Source organism: Oncorhynchus gorbuscha, unplaced genomic scaffold, assembly GCF_021184085.1.
Source record: "Oncorhynchus gorbuscha isolate QuinsamMale2020 ecotype Even-year unplaced genomic scaffold, OgorEven_v1.0 Un_scaffold_41:::fragment_2:::debris, whole genome shotgun sequence".
Taxonomy (NCBI): Eukaryota; Metazoa; Chordata; class Actinopteri; order Salmoniformes; family Salmonidae; genus Oncorhynchus; species Oncorhynchus gorbuscha.
The window spans coordinates 38,713-55,676 of record NW_025745256.1 but is presented as its reverse complement, the minus strand read 5'-3'; the positions used below and the strand labels follow the sequence as shown (position 1 = coordinate 55,676).

Genomic DNA, 16,964 nt, shown 5'->3' with positions numbered 1-16,964 from the left:
GAGAGAGAGAGATATATAAAAAGTTGTTGAAATTTCCACATCGAAGCGTGGGCCTGCATATTTATAAACAATGCACCTAGAGATGTCGGATCTTAATTTGAGCCAGTTTGCTACAGCAGGAAAATAATCCTGCAGCATCAGGAAATGTGGATTAGAATTCATGTACATTTTTGTAGGGGTTGATACATTTTTCATAAGGGAAATCAAGTCTGAAATTTCAAAGTGGAAAATACAAACTTCATAAGCTTTTTTACACCACACTACAAGTTTTACATTTCCTGCATTGCCGTAAATTTCTTCTGCAACAGTGTGATCAATTTAAGATCCTACATCTTGTCTCATTGCTACAACAACTTGTGCTCAACTCAACATGGAAGCCCTTATCTAAATGGAGAGAGTTTATCCCATTTGGAGGCATCTACTGTAAGCAGCACAAGGATAAGGCTGGGAAGTCAGCTTAGTCTCAGCTCCCCTAATGAACACACAGGGGTACTGAATGAAACATACAGGACGTAAACACACCCTTCTCACCACAGTGGAACACATAGACTACACTGTAAGCCTTGCAGGTGGCCAGCTGTGTGTGGGGGTAGAAGAGGAGAGGGGTGGGGTGGGGTGGGGTGTGTGTGTGTGTGTGTGTGTGGTGGTGGGGCGTACATCCAATAATACCTCATCATACCTCATTCAATCCCATTGTCTGCTTTTTATACTGGGATTAAAGCTTTTCTCAGCTGGCTAATATTGCAATAAGTAATTGAAGCTCCTGCATTTCAGCTTGGAAACAGCTTTTCACCAACAATATTACTAAAACGACCTACTGTGCAGGGAGGAAAAGGAAGAGCCAGAGAAAAACTGGAAGTGTGTTTGGAAAGCTGGGTTAATTCTCCTCCTTAGTCCACCATTATGTTTTATCCATGTTTCTCCTTAGTCCACCATTATGTTTTCTCCATCATGTTTAAAGATTTGACAAGAGCGAGCGAGACCCTAATCTCACTAAAGTGGTCACCGCTCCACTTTAGCCACTTTCCTTGAGAGATAATGACACATCTTGAATCTACGAGTGCCACTGTGAATCTCATTCCCATTCTTACCCCAATGTGCCACTTCTCTAATGTATTCAGTACAAAACAGTAACAGTTTTCTCCAATAACGAGCAGCAAAAATACCTCTCGCTTCCCTGCTGCTCTCCCGGCCAGAACACAAGTCCACTGCAAAGTAAATAAAGGAATTAATAAGGCGCCTAGGTGGGCGACAAGGACACAGTCTTGTTTGGGTGTGAAAAATCCATAAAGCTTCATATTGTAGGGGCCGTGCCTCTCCGGGTTCTCACCCCGTGCCGCGCTCCCAGATCTCTAATTTAATTTGGTAATCGATATGGTTTCGGTGAGCAGCCAGTAATCTTTTTACAGCACCTCCTGTCCTCTGATTTCCACTCCTCTCTGCCCTTGAGTTTCCTCTGCAGTCCTGGGGTAAAAGGAGGCGGTGATTGCCTCTAACGGGCTCTGCGGTTGGGGGGAAAGCTCTCTTGAAAGTCAATGAGAAGGGGGGATGGAGAGGGGGGTAGACACAGTAGACAGTACTCCAGACAGAATAAATGAAAGTGAGAGTGAAACAGAGCGAGAGAGAGGGAAGAAATTAAAAAGTGAAGTAAAAGACAATCTCTGTGTTCCTCTGTGTGTCTGTTTCTATGTCTGCTCTCCTCCATGGCACCATAATATTCAGCACAATAGCACAACATGGCCATGAGTATTGCATGAACTGCATCACAACAGTCACTTGTGTTTTTCAGTCTGAAACTGGAAGGTCAGATTTAAAGAAGAGTCATTGCATTGGAGTAGTTCAAATACAGATTTCTAGGTTTGTAGATTGTGGTATTGGACTTGCCTCTTCTTCCCTTTCCATCTAATTTCTCGACCTCTCCCTCCATCCCTCTCCCTAACTCCTTCCTTCCCTCTCTCGTATTCCTTTTCCAGCTGAGAGAGAAACAGAAGTGAAGAGGCTTCTCTCCCTGCAGCTACCTGTCCTGTTCCCAGTCTGTCGCTCTCTGTCTCCTTCCTTCCTTTAGAGGGCAGCCAACCGGCACACTCTCTTACACTTCAAAGTCAGTCAATTCCCCCATACTACTGCAGCCAGGCACTGGTCTCTTTTGGAGACTGCCCCCACTTATACCTCTACAGTATCACACTGCAATGGAACATCCTTGTATGCTGTTGAGAGACCTGATCCAAACAGCGAGTTGTAGTACCATGAGTTTTTCTGGAACTGACCAGGAAAACCCCACATTCCCAAACCATTGCATTTATCACTTTTGAATTGTATCTAGTAGCTTCAACTGTGAACATTCATTTTCTTTAAAGCCTCTGTAATCCTTCCTTCCCAGACATTGTGATGAGATACAGGGCCGGCTCTAGGCATAAGCGGTTGCTTAGGGCCCCCGGCTGATATGGGGCCCCCGACCTACAGTCACTCAATTAGAATGGCATGAAATATGTTATAAAATTGCTAAAATATTATCTCCGCTCCATGGAAAAATGTGTAGAATTGCAGCAAACTTGCTTTAAAATGGAAACATTTTCTCTGCATCCTGACGAAAGCAGGGCCATTAAAAAAATTTGCCTGCGGGATGGGGGTCCTCCCAACAAAATGACGTGTAAAGCCCCCAAAAGGCTAGAACCGGCCCTGATGAGAGAATATGAAGGTGTTGTTTGATCTGAGAATCTCTCTCCAGCTCTCCATGCAGTGTTAGTTGTCTTGCACGGTGTCTATGACTATCAGGTTGCACCACCTGTCCCTCTCTGTTGGAGCGTCTGAAACACAGTGGAGAGAAGGGATGATGAATGATGAGATAAGCCACGCTATTGCACTAGGCACTCTGATGGAGGAGATGAAAATCCAACAGTGTCTCACAAGGCTGACTTGTTTTTTGTGTTTTGTGTCTCCCTTGGTCTCTCTTTCAGGGACAACAACTTCATCAAAGACTTCCCCCAGCTAGCAGATGGACTGATGGTTATCCCGTTACCTGTGGAGGAGCAGTGTAGAGGAGTGCTGTCTGAGCCACTGTCCAATGTACAGCTCCTCACAGGTGTGTGTTTGTGTGTGTGTGTGTGTGTACACGTGTTAGCCTGCCTCATCCATCTTTGTACACTCATACCAGTGTGTACAGAAAATATCCTGTACGTAACCTATATTTCGTCAACAAATATCCTTATTTTTTCTCAAATGTTCCTTCCAAAAAATATAGGAGTATCTACTTCGTCCAGGATTTACAGTAATTTTCCAATTACGGCTGAATTTCCTGTAAGCTCAATACTGAGAAATCATGCAGCATTCTCTGCTCAGTAAATCCATAGGAGTGACATCAGAGTGCAGGGTCAGCTAGAATGACACTGTTCCCAGTGCACTGTATTGTGCTATTGTTCCTGACATCCCAAAGTCTCTTCAGTAGGCACACACTCACTTGCATACCTCTCCAGGCCCTCTAAAGGCTGACACCTGCACCTTCCTTTACCCCATGTTCCCTTCCCACATCCCCTGTGGGGGCCGAGACTACTCTGTCAGTTGGCTTGAAACCGCACCTCAGGACTACTCCCTAATCCGTCCATTAGCTGAATTGGCTGCAGCAATTCGCTCCCCGTTGGCCTGTGACTAGTTCCCAGGAGTGTCTGCTACTCCTCTCCAAACACACACTGGGAATAAATAAGTGCTTTAGGTTTAAGGGAGGATTTAGTTGTTGTTCTCTTCGCTCCTGTGTTCTAATGGCCCTGTGTTGTGCCAGACTCATATGAAAGTTTGATAATGCAATTACGGAGGCGAGATTGCTCTCGCCTTAATGCTGGAAATTCAATTGGGGCTACTGCGGCCGTCTGCCATTGATTACACACGGGGTGGGAATTTTTGTACTAAGACAAATGGTGTTGTTGAAAACAACAGAATGTACACTGTACACGGACAGTTTGTGTGAGGGAGACAAAGCTAGCTAATGCACTTCAGGCAGTTACAAATGTGCTTCTATAACTCAAACTCCGACACAAATGATCCATAGCTTTCAATGCATGGTTAATGTGAAACTGAGTTATTTACTCAAATCTTATGAAAAAAATGTGGGCCTACTTATATTGTGGAAGTTATTCATAACTATGTTAATATGTCTATGTCCATTGCAGGTGATGCTAAGTTCAATGAGGCTATGGGCTACCCCATGGTTCAGCAGTGGAGAGTGAGGAGCAACCTGTACAAAGTCAAGCTCAGCGCCATCACCTTGTCTACAGGTACGAAGCAGACCAGGGTTCAAATACTATTTAAAATACCTTTCACATACATTTCGAAGTAAGTATTCAGATTTGTTTTATTTGGAAGGACAAGTACTTGAATGTTGGAATGTATTTGGAAATACGTTTGGAAAGTATTGGCATGTACTGTATTTGAAAATACTCAACTTCACTGACTCAAATATATGCCATTTAGCAGATGCTTTTATCCAAAGTGACTTAGTCATGCCTGCATACATCAAATACCCTCCCTTGCAAGTATTTGAAAATAATTCAAATAGTAGGCTATTTATAGGAAATTATTTGAAAATACTTCTAAATAGAAGTAGTTGATTCAGGCCTCATTATTTGAAATACTTAAGTACACAGAAAATAAGTATTTACAGTGCCTTCAGATAGTATTAATACTTATTCCACATTTTGTTGTTACAGCCTAAATTTAAAAAAAATCTCACCCATCTAGACACAATACCCCATGATGACAAAGTGAAAACATGTTTTTAGAAATGTTTGCAAATGTATTGAAATGAAATACAGAGCTTGAAGAATTTTACAATATAGGTGTGCAAAGCTCAGGGGTGTGAATACTTAAGTCTCTAAGAGCTTTGCACAACTGGATTGTAAAATTCTTCAAGCTCTGTCAAGTTGGTTGTTCATCATTTCTAAGACAGCCATTTTCAAGTCTTGCCAAAGATTTTCAAGCCGATTTAAGTAAAAACAGTAACTACGCCACTCAGGAACTAAATAGGACTAAATACAATGTTGTTGATCCATCCTACATTTTCTCCTATCACAGTCAATAAACTCTAACGGTTTTGAACTCATTGTAAAATCTCTGAGTGGTTTCGTTCCTCTCTGGCAAATCAGTTAGGAAAGAAGCCTGTATCTTTTGTATTGACACACCATCCAGTGTAATTAATAACTTCACCATGCTCAAAGGGATATTCAATGTCTGCTTCTTAAATGTTTTACCCATCTACTGGACCAATAGGTGCCTTTTGTGGGTCATTGGAAAACCTCCCTGGTATTGGTGGTTGCATCTGCACTTGAAATTCACTTTTCAACTGAGGGACCTTACAGATAATTGTGTGTGGGGTGCAGAGATGAGGTAGTCATTCAAAAATCATGTTAAAACACTTGTGACTTGTTAAGCAAATGTTTCCTCCTGAAAGTATTTAGGCTTGCCCTAACAAAGGGGTTGAATAAATATTGACTCAAGACATTCCAGATTCTTATTTTTATTCATTTCTCAAAATATTGAAAAACATAATTCCACTAACATTATGCAATATTGTGTGTAGGCCAGTGACACAAAATGTAAATGTAATAATACATTTTAAATTCAGGCTGCAATACAAGAAAATGTAGGAAAAAAATCTAAGGGTGTGAATACTTTCTGAAAGCACCGTATATAAAAAAATATATATATTTATTTGAACCCAGGTCTGGTATAGAGTGATGATTTTACCATCCTGTTTACTGGTGAGACTATTTAACTACTACTACACTATATCATATTGTACTGAAAACTCAGAGGGAAAACCATACAGGATAGTACTGTATTTAGTGCATTTACAAATACCCTTTTTTTTTGCTTCAGCTATAACTACAATTCCACTTGTTCCACATGATTTCCCCTCCACACTTTCCTGGTTCCCAGGCTTCTCCAAGGTTCTGAAGACACTGACTGCAGAGAGCACCAGAGAGGAGCTGCTGTCCTTCATCCAGCAGTACGGCAGCCATTACGTATCCGAGGCCCTTTACGGCTCCGAGCTCAGCTGCACCATCTACTTCCCCAGCAAGAAGGCTCAACAGCAGCTCTGGCTGCAGTACCAGAAAGGTGAGAGGGGGAAACTGCATGATGCACATGTCACAAATAATACTGTAATCAGTGACCAATTTAGACCCAGGGATCCAGGTGACTAGACTATCAATAGGAGTAGAATTGGTCAATTAAATCCCAGAGGAAGGTTGGGGGGGGGGGTAAATGGGGCTTATTCAATATGGTACAATTTTCAGGACGCTGCAGATAGAAATATGATTCATAGCAGACATGATTCCCCATTTTTAACTGGTCCTAGCCCCTGAGACTGAGCCGAGAATAGCCTCTCGGAAAACCTTCGGTAGCATTTCATAATTCATTTCATAAACATTAGGCAAGACCTGAAAGAGCTTTCGTACAGTACTATTCTGTGCCACTGAGACCTTCAAAATGGAATTGGACAGACAGGGTGAGGGCTGTGAATAGCATGAAAATAATGTATCTTTTACCAAATAAATGGATTCAAAGTATGTCCTGTAAACACCGGAATACAAAGACACATGCCTTGAATAATTTATGAAAATAAATGTTGTTGCTGCATCGCAGATATTTCTAAAGTATTTATCAAAGGTATTGCACAAAGTGTTATTACTTTTCTAAATGTTCACATTACAGTGAAGTCAGTGTTCTTCCTACAATGTACATTCCTGCCTGGAAAATTCTCCAAAGAGAATCTGAAACCCCAACATGCACATCTTCATTCATGTTGGGTTTATTGCACTAAATAGATGACATTAAACATGAAATTGAGACTCGCGTTACACAGAAACTCCTCTGATCCGATAGTAACACACACACTGTAAAGTCACTGCCTCCACCAAAGGCGAAACTTCTGAAAGACACATGGGTTGGTTCAACACACACATACAGAACACTCAGAAGACCCAGTAGTATAACAAACATTTAAAATTCTGAGGAAATAGGCAATTACATGTAGGTCTAAAGAAATGAAGGCTGTCCGAGTTAATCAGTTAAAGGCCCAGTGGAGTCTAAATTCATTTATTTTTGTATCATATTGTACAACTGTTGAGTTTGTATTTTCAACAAGAAACTATCAGGAAATATCTACACATATATACAATATCTACCTTCTAAAGCAGCTGATTTGCATGGGCTGGAGTTTTGGCCATAGAGAGGCCTCATCCTTGTATCCGTACCATTATGGCGTCTGTGACAGCCTCAATAGCACTGCCCATACTATCTCCATTTTAAAGTAGTCTCCAACAGGGTCACAAGGAGGGATCAGCCAATGAAGTTGGAAGTCTCACCCAGTTGACTATATTAGAATGGTGGAAGTCCTCAATGGCACTGCACATGCTAAAACTGAATTCTGGCCACTAGAGGCCTCTATCATTCTCTATGTGTGTGCTTTCCATTGTGAGGTCACCATTCCATAAATATACCAATAATAGTGAGTTCCCTCAAAAATAAAAACAAAGGTCCTTATTTGATATGAAAATGGCTACATTGGTCCTTTAACCCAAGTTAACGTTTTGTTATTTAAGTGCACACTTATTTTATGTGATTAATCGTATTGTTTGACAGCCTTTAAAATCCACCCCAAATAATCTATAGAGCTAAAAACAACAATGTGATGTCAAAAAAACTTGACATTGAGGTTAAAGAAAGTGCACTTTATTAATTTACCAGATTTTGCTTACTGTTACTTTGGACAAAATCAAGACATCGATATTCTTGTAATGCTTTTGGTATAAAACAGCTTAAATTACAGCTCAATTTGAGCAATTTCAAATGTTTGCCATTAAACCAAGCAAATCCTGCAATTAACTTGATTTCTTTTTTAATGTAAAAAAAAAAAAAAAAAAAAAATCACCATTAAAACGGACAGAAACAGTCTTGTAATAGTTAAGTTTGGAATATCTGTAATGATAATTTGAGAAATAATTTTGTAGTGACAGACTATTGCAGTGACAAGGTTAGCATGCTGCCTGACATGATATCCTGAATTTAAGTCCTTTGGTGTGTTGACAAATATGGTTTCACAAATGTCTCATGAGAGTACAAGAAATGAAAACACACAATCACTGAGCAAATTGTATGTACGTATGGAAGTTTAAAGGAAATAGCAATGACGAACTTGATCAAAATGTCTCTGGAGGTGTTGGCAGAATGTTTTAAACTTTTACAGTGACATTTTCTGTATCTGAAATAAAGAAATCATTGGAAATTGTTATAACCTGTAGATCATTTCAATTCAATAATACTTTGTTTACTTTTCCCAGAACTTAATTATGCTGCACTACCCGCGAATTCTGAAACATTGTAAAAATATAAAATGACAGTAGGCCTACTTACAGTGGTAGCCTACACACTTCAGTGAAAAAGATACACTGTCTGTTAAATTATACTGTATATTCTAAACCGCGCTACCTTTCGGGTGCACAAAGCAAAATACTTTTAAATAAAAGCCAATCTAATAGGCCCGATTAAACCGAGAGATGTTAATTTGTTGTAGTCTAAAGCTACTTCAGGAATATGAACCCATCATGGCCAGAAAAAAAAAAGTGGAAGAATTTGTTCAGCCAATGACTATGAAAATATGTATTATGTTTATAAATTAAATATTGTTTACGCGAGACATTTGACAAAGACGTAAATGAAAAAGTTGACCACCTGTTTGAGCGTTAAACTACGCTCCGGATCGCATAGCATTTGTATAGCATTTTTATTTACTACTGCGAAATGGGTCCAATTAAATAAGAGATCAGACGTAGGCGACAGGCTACTTCGCGAGTATGAAACCATCAGTCAGAAAAGGGGAGGAATGTATTCTGCAACAATCATGGAAATGAAACAATTAATAGGAAATATATGCCTATTTCTACTTATTTTAGGATAAACTGTGCATATTGGATGGCTGGGTTATAACGATCAAGTAAGTACATGAACCCATCCCTATAGATTTAAATTAGAGGTTTGATTAGACATGACTTCTAAATAGATAAAGTCAGCCTGTAAGCGCAATTCTTTTTTGCAATACATTTTCTTGCCATGCCATTAGGCTTAGTAAATAGAACATATAATTTTGTACAGCTGTGACGATACCAGTATCAAAAATAAATCCAATGGCAAAAATAAAATAAAAACAATGCAGACCAAACTCTTTGGTCCTTTAAAAACCTGCTTTATGTAAAATAGCGTTCTATAGATTGGAACATAATGTTGGTTTCCAACAGAGTCGTTTTCCCAAAGAAGTTAAATTTGCTTCGTGTTTTGTGTCCTTGCTACGATACTAATGAGTATCGCAATACAGCAATCAACCCGGCCCTAATATTTTGTACAGTACAGCAGTTAAAACATTAAACATGTTGTGCGTTGATTGACATACCAGTTTCGCCCCACCCCCAATGTGACAACACTTATTGTCGTCTTTAGTGCTGCGATCCATCAAATCAACGAGGCAGCTCAAATTGTAGATAAACACAGTCTTGGTTCCAGTGTGCTCCTAGCCAGTCCCACTGACTGACTGGGGATCAGTAACTCATTATATGACCTGCTAAGCACTGACTAGAAATCAGATCATGGAGGAGCAAAAGTTGTTTGGAATGCAGCCATTTATATTAAAAAGTGACACACACCATTGGATTTGTAGTTTCTTAGCACCTAGCAGGTGGAGAAGCGTCTCCTCTGTGGGTACGAGTAGACTTTCACACAGTGGTCCCAGCAGTCCAGCACCATCAGCTGTCCTTTCTCAGTGACGGCCACGCCCACAGGGCACGTCAGTCCCTCCTGGATGAGCACGTTAAAGCAACCCCCTTTGGGGAACTGCATGATCTCCTTCCTGCCACTGTCCTTCACCAGCAGGTCCCCGTTGGCATCTATGCACATTCCTGTGACGCAACGGAAGTCCTCTGTCTCCGAGAAGAAGTGGCTGAGATGCTTGCCAGCTGGTCGTCCGTCCCCACCGAGCAGATGGAGAAGCCCCCCTCCAGGTGTTGCTCATTATGGCGGTTCTCAATGTTCAAGCCCAATTCTTGGGTGAAGTAGATGGTGCCCGATGCGTTGCACGTCACATACTTGTGCCGCACTGCCGATCAGACAGTTGTCTGACAACGCCCACTTTGCGGTCCACGGCCAGGTACCAGAGCTTGCCACCCTCCACACCCGAGACCAGGAACTGACCCGTGGGCATGGCTGCAATGCCCCAGGGCTTTATTAGCTGGTTCTTGTGGCAGGCCACGCAGTGGACGTCAATGTTGTACACCTTGACTGAGTTGTCATAGTTGTCAGTGACCCCAATAAGGCCCTGCGAAGTGAGGGCAATGGACAGCGGGATGAGGTTGGGCAGGTCGATGCTGCTGGGGTTGCGATGGATCTCCCTCTGGAAGCCCTTGCGGTTGAAGATCTGGATGTGGTAGTTCCCCCGGTCGGCCACTAGGACTTCGCTCTGCGGGGTGACGCAGATGCTAACCGGTAGGTTGAACATCCCCAGCAGGGTGCCCTTGCAACCCATCTTCTTTACAAACAGGCAGTGCTGTGGTCCCGAGCTGGGCCCCCCCTTCATCCATGGACTTAAAGTTGCCCGGGAAGGCACACACAGCCTCTTCTACAGACATGAACATATCAATGTCTCTATACAGATCCAGCGGGGCCCCTACAACCCCCATGGTGCCGCACATGGCATCAACCCCATCCCCAGTGCTAAACTCCAGCAGCCCCTCATCAGTGTTGACGGTGCAGGGCTTGGTGATGAGCGGATGCTGACGAAGATGCTCTGTCATCACCAGCTCAGGGTCCTGGAGCTTGAATAGCATAGGCAGGTCCAGGCTGCTACTCAGGTCTAGCTCCTCCTCATCATTTCCCCCCTCCAGCAGGGTGATGTCGCTCTGCTTCACCAGCATGGTGAGGTAGTCGCATCGGGTCACCACCTGCACTTCGGCCAGGTTCACCAGGTATGTCTGCTCCTCAAGGATGTGTCCATTCAGCTTTTCCACCTTGGCCATGGAGGCAGCGAAGGCCTGCCGCTAGTGCCCCAGCTCCTCCAGCAGACGTAGCTCAGCCCGGGCATACTCCTGCTGCACTGCCTGGGACTTCACCCGCATGTTCTTTGTCACACTGTCAATGGACACTTTTTTCTGCTGGATGTGGTCCATGGCTTTGTGGAGGGACGCCAGTGTACCGCCCAGGTCCTTCCGGCGCTGCTCAGAAGCCACCTGGATGGCCTGGACGGCGTGGCCCTGCTGCAGGTGGCCCTCACTCTTGCAGAGGTCACAGAGCACGGTGCCGCAGTCAAGGCAGTACTGTCGGGGTAGGCGGTTGCGGCAGGACTTACACATGAGGGCGGTGGTGCAGGAGCTGATCCAGTCCAGGATCTTGAGCACAGTGAGGTTGTCAGCCAGCTGGGAGAAGCTGCTCATGCGGGAGACCCTGCTGCAGAAGGGACAGCGCACGCCGTTGATGGTGCCAGCCAGCAGCTTCTCCAGACACTGTCTGCACACTGTGTGGCCACTGCAGGAGCTTGGGCCTCAGCTGCTCCTGGTTGTAAGTCTCCAGGCAGATGGGGCACTCCAAAACCTCCCGGAGCAGGTCCGGGTCCAGAGCTGGTGAAGCTGCCGCCGTCGTGTTCACACCTGAGGGGAGAGGAATAAAACAAAAAGGGACGTCAAAGGTTCAGGCTGTGGCACAATCACTACGGAAGCTCTAGTCTAGTGATATTACTAGTTTATCTAGCGTGTCCTGCGTTGCATATAATCAATGCGGTGCCTGTTAATTTCTCATCGAATCACAGCCTACTTCGTCAAACGGGTGATTTAACAAGCACATTCGCGAAAAAAAGCACTGTCGTTGCACCAATGTGTACCTAACCATAAACATCAGTGCCTTTCTTTAAAATCAATACACAAGTACAGTGGGGCAAAAAAGTATTTAGTCAGCCACCAATTGTGCAAGTTCTCCCACTTAAAAAGATGAGAGGCCTGTAATTTTCATCATGGGTACACTTCAACCATGACAGACAAAAACAAAATCCAGAAAATCACATTGTAGGATTTGTAATGAATTTATTTGCAAATTATGATGGAAAATAAGTATTTGGTCACCTACAAACAAGCAAGATATCTGGCTCTCACAGACCTGTAACTTCTTTAAGAGGCTTCTCTGTCCTCCACTCGTTACCTGTATTAATGGCACCTGTTTGAACTTGTTATCAGTATAAAAGACACATGTCCACAACCTCAAACAGTCACACTCCAAACTCCACAATGGCCAAGACAAAAGAGCTGTCAAAGAACACCAGAAACAAAATTGTAGACCTGCACCGGGCTGGGAAGACTGAATCTGCAATAGGTAAGCAGCTTGGTTTGAAGAAATCAACTGTGGGATCCCAGAACCACACGGGGGGACCTAGTGAATGACCTGCAGAGAGCTGGGACCAAAGTAACAAAGCCTACCATCAGTAACACACTACGCTGCCAGGGACTCAAATCCTGCAGTGCCAGTCGTGTGTGTGTGTGTGTGTGTGTGTCCCGTGTAAAATAAATAAAAATAATTGCCCAAATCGATGTCCAAAAATACCGATTTCCGATTGTTACGAAAACTTTTATTTTTAAATCGGCCCTAATTAATTGGCCATTCCGATTAATCGGTCAATCTCTAGTTAGTAGTCACTGTAAGAAACATATACTGTAACTCAAGGGCTCCCAAACTTTTTCACTCGGGGACTCCCTTCCAACATTGGGGAACACCCTGCGCCCCTGCGTAAGCACCACGTTTATTTCTATGGGCAGAAGCACTGTCCATGACACAAACTGTTCAAACATCTCGTTGGCAGAGAGAATTTTGCAGTTGTAAAGTAAATTCTTGCAATTCTATACAAACACAGCAAAAAAACAGAAACCTCCTCTCACTGTCAACTGCGTTTATTTTCAGCAAACCTAATATGTAAATATTTGTATGAACATAAGATTCAACAACGGAGACAAACTGAACAAGTTCCACAGACATGTGACTAACAGAAATGGAATAATGTTTCCCTGAACAAAGTGGGGGTCAAAATCAAAAGTAACAGTCAGTATCTAGTGTGGCCACCAGCTGCATTAAGTACTGCAGTGCATCTCATCCTCATGAACTGCACCAGATTTGCCAGTTCTTGCTGTGAGAGGTTACCCCACTCATCCACCAAAGCACCTGCAAGTTCCATGACATTTCTGTGGAGAATGGCCTTAGCCCTCACCCTCCGATCCAACAGGTCCCAGAAGTGTTCAATGGGATTGAGATCCGGGCTCTTCGCTGGCCAACACTGACATTCCTGTCTTGCAGGAAATCACGCACAGAACGAGCAGTATGGCTGATGGCATTGTCATGCTGGAAGGTCATGTCAGGATGAGCCTACAGGAAGGGTATCACATGAGGGAGGAGTGGTCCTGTGTAGCTCAGTTGGTAGAGCATGGCGCTTGTAACGCCAGGGTAGTGGGTTCGATCCCCGGGACCACCCATACGTAGAATGTATGCACGCATGACTGTAAGTCGCTTTGGATAAAAGCGTCTGCTAAATGGCATATATTATTATTATATTATTAGGATGTCTTCCCTATAATGCACAGCGTTGAAATTGCCTGCAATGACAACAAGCTCAGTCCGATGATGCTCTGACACACTGCCTCAGACCATGACGGACCCTCCATCTCCAAATCGATCCCGCGCCAGAGTACAGGCCTCGGTGTAACGCCCATTCCTTCGACGATAAACGCGAATCCAACGCCCATTCCTTCGACGATAAACACGAATCCAACCATAACCCCTGGTGAGACAAAACCACGACTCGTCAGTGAAGAGCACTTTTTGCCAGTCCTGTCTGGTCCAGTGGCAGTGGGTTTGTGCCCATTGGTGACATTATTGCCGGTGATGTCTGGTGAGGACCTGCCTTACAACAGGCCTACAAGCCCCGCAGTCCAGCATCTCTCAGCCTATTGCGGACAGTCTGAGCACTGATGGAGACATTGTGCGTTCCTGGTGTAACTTGGGAAGTTGTTGATGCCATCTTGTACCTGTCCAGCAGGTGTGATGTTCAGATGTACCGATCCTGTGCAGGTGTTGTTACACGTGGTCTGCCACAGCGAGGACGATCAGCTGCCCGGCCTGTCTCCCTGTAGCACTGTCTTAGGCGTCTCACAGTACGGACATTGCAATTTATTGCCGTGGCCACATCTGCAGTCCTCATGCCTCCTTGCAGCATGCCGAAGGCATGTTCACGCAGATGAGCAGGGACCCTGGGCATCTTTCTTTTGGTGTTTTTCAGAGTCAGTAGAAAGGCCTCTTTAGTGTCCTAAGTTTTCATAACTGTGACCTTAAATTGCCTACCATCTGTAAGCTGTTAGTGTCTTAACGACCGTTCCGCAGGTGCATGTTCATGATTAATTGAACAAGCATGGGAAACAGTGTTTAAACCATTTACAATTAAGATCTGTGAAGTTATTTGGAATTTTATGAATTATCTTTGAAAGACAGGGTCCTGATAAAGGGACGTTTCTTGTTTTGCCACGTCTATTGTGTATTCATGTGATATAAAAGTGACAAAACAATAACAATATCTATGGGCTAAAAAACAAATAGAATATGTTAGCTGGACATTTGACAAGTTACAAATATGCAATGACTAACATGACAAAAGGAACTGATGATGCAAATCCAATTTAAAAAATGTCACCTTGTGCATTCTACTATTACAACTTTCAAGAGTACGTTTAAAGCCATTTAGTGTTTCTTTAATAAAAAATAAAATGATATGAGGACGCACCCCACAGTTTGGGAACCACTGATACTGTACACTTTAGCTGGCTATATAATTGAAGTGCGGGGAGTGTAGCACTGCCACTGGATAGCACTAGCAGCAGCCAGCAGTCATTCAACCCTAGATTGCTGAAGCTAGCCAGCTTTTAAGTAAACAAATTCTCAGAATCAGTTCGCTAGCTACAGACAACCAATAAGTGTTCTGCCTAGCTCGCTAGTTAGCTATACGAATGCAGCGACCTTAGTTTGTGTTATTGTGTTGCCAATGTGTTAGCTACTAGCTGTGTTGTTAGCTACTAGCTGTGTTGTTAGCATAACAGAGATTGCTCGAACAAGCTGTCACTACACGGCCAATGCAAATGACAACCGCACTAGCTGGTTACGTGCAATTAATAATGTCTAATATTGTGGCATGATGCTGTGTTGACTCTAGCTGTGCTAGACAGCTTGATTAGTGGGAGACCTCCCGAAATCGCGATGTGACTTCCTGTTTGGGGCAGTCCGGAAATAATTCATTTTTGAGTCAATTTTAAAAGTCAAGCATTCACATGGATATACTAGCTAAAGCTCTAGTTTTATTTGGTTGAAATCTTACCTTGCAATGTCAGGTCTATCAAGGCACAGGGGATGGTAGGTCTGCTGCTGCGAGACTGCGGTGTTGACGTTACGCCAGCAAATAATTATTTCCCACCCACCTCTATTTTCATTGGTTCTTGCAACTGCAGCTGGGACAGGGTCCGAAAGTGGTTGGCAGTTATATTAGTGGGGATATTTATGGTATATGAAGTTTCATAATATGATGTATTGAATACTGTAGTATAAAATGTAATGTATGTTAATTTGTATAATACTGTCTCTAGTTTTAGTATAGAAACTACATTAATATAATGGCCAATGCATTATACATCATTTGATTATTTCTGCTTTTTGAATACTTTCAGAATTGTTCCATTTTGTAGACCTCTTAAAATCCTGGCTGCACCAGATAATAGATTAACTTTAAAATAATATCCATCAATCAGGGAAATTATGTGAGCCATTTGAGAGCATTGCAGGCTTTATATGAAATGTAATATGATGCTGAAACAATATACACAATAAATTAGGACAGTACGAAGACATCTTGATGTATCCTTTGAAAGTTAAAAAGCATCCATCTCTAGCAGTGGCATCTGTAGCATCTGCTACAGTTATCTTCCTAGAGACAGATGTGTGCAGCTGTTGCAGTACATATAAATAGTATATCATCTGTCCCCTAGATGGCAGCAAAGGTCTTATTTCAAAATCAATTTGTAGAGCTCTATCACAGAGTGCAGGCCTATCTGAATTGCAATTCAGAAAATGAACAACTATACATCGATAGAAATTAGTTAATTGACAATTTCATAATGCAATCATAATGTTAAGCTATGCATAACTAAAAGGTAGAAATTAACGTAGACTATATGCTTTCTTTAGCCTATACATTAAAACGTTTTTTTTCTAAACCTTCTCAGTAAACTTTTAATATATTTTCAACTTATTATGGCTTTTGAAAAAACAATAGGCTTTAGACTCACAGAACAGAAACCTGTTGTGCTGTTACTGTGATTGTGCTGCAGCTGTGCCAAGTTCAAGTCGGTGGTATTAGGAAGCATGAGTCATCTTTGTTTTACAACAAAAAAAACTGTCCACATCTATATCTCTCCCTCATCATCATGTGTGTATTTTATTGTAATTTCCCCTGAGCTTGCTTTTTCACTAATAAAATGCATACATCAACCGACTGTGGAGAATGAATAGGCGATATGATTTGGACGTGTTCCAGAGTCGTTAAAAGGCCAGATTGCACGTCAAAACACTCCTGAATAGAGAGACTTTATGGGGCAATAATAGCAATGCCAACACCAACAGTATCTGTCTGAAATTAGCACAGAGATGTCAGACACCTTGCAGGGCAACAATTATGACCAGAGGGGAGGTTCTAAAGAACATACTGTATCCACCAAGGCTCATTATTTATTTAGAGAGAGAGAGAGACTACAAACTGGTCACATTTGTAACGCAGCCAGTCTTTAATTCAAAACTGGTCACAGTTGTAACGCAGCCAGTCTTTCATTCAAAACGGGTCACAGTTGTAACGCAGC

The 16,964-nt window shown here is 42.7% G+C and overlaps 1 protein-coding gene and 1 pseudogene across 1 annotated transcript in view; one reads left to right on the top strand and one right to left on the bottom strand.

Moving 5' to 3' along the window:
• LOC124018162 (astrotactin-2-like) overlaps positions 1 to 16,964 on the top strand; it is a gene marked incomplete at both ends in the record, with an annotated part of 228,345 nt that overhangs the window by 191,125 nt on the left and 20,256 nt on the right. The window contains 3 exons of the mRNA XM_046333427.1: positions 2,958 to 3,082; positions 4,164 to 4,268; positions 5,929 to 6,108. Of these exons, the coding sequence (XP_046189383.1) occupies positions 2,958 to 3,082; positions 4,164 to 4,268; positions 5,929 to 6,108 (410 nt within the window). The remainder of the gene's footprint in view (positions 1 to 2,957; positions 3,083 to 4,163; positions 4,269 to 5,928; positions 6,109 to 16,964) is intronic.
• On the bottom strand, positions 5,428 to 12,869 carry LOC124018160 (annotated as a pseudogene).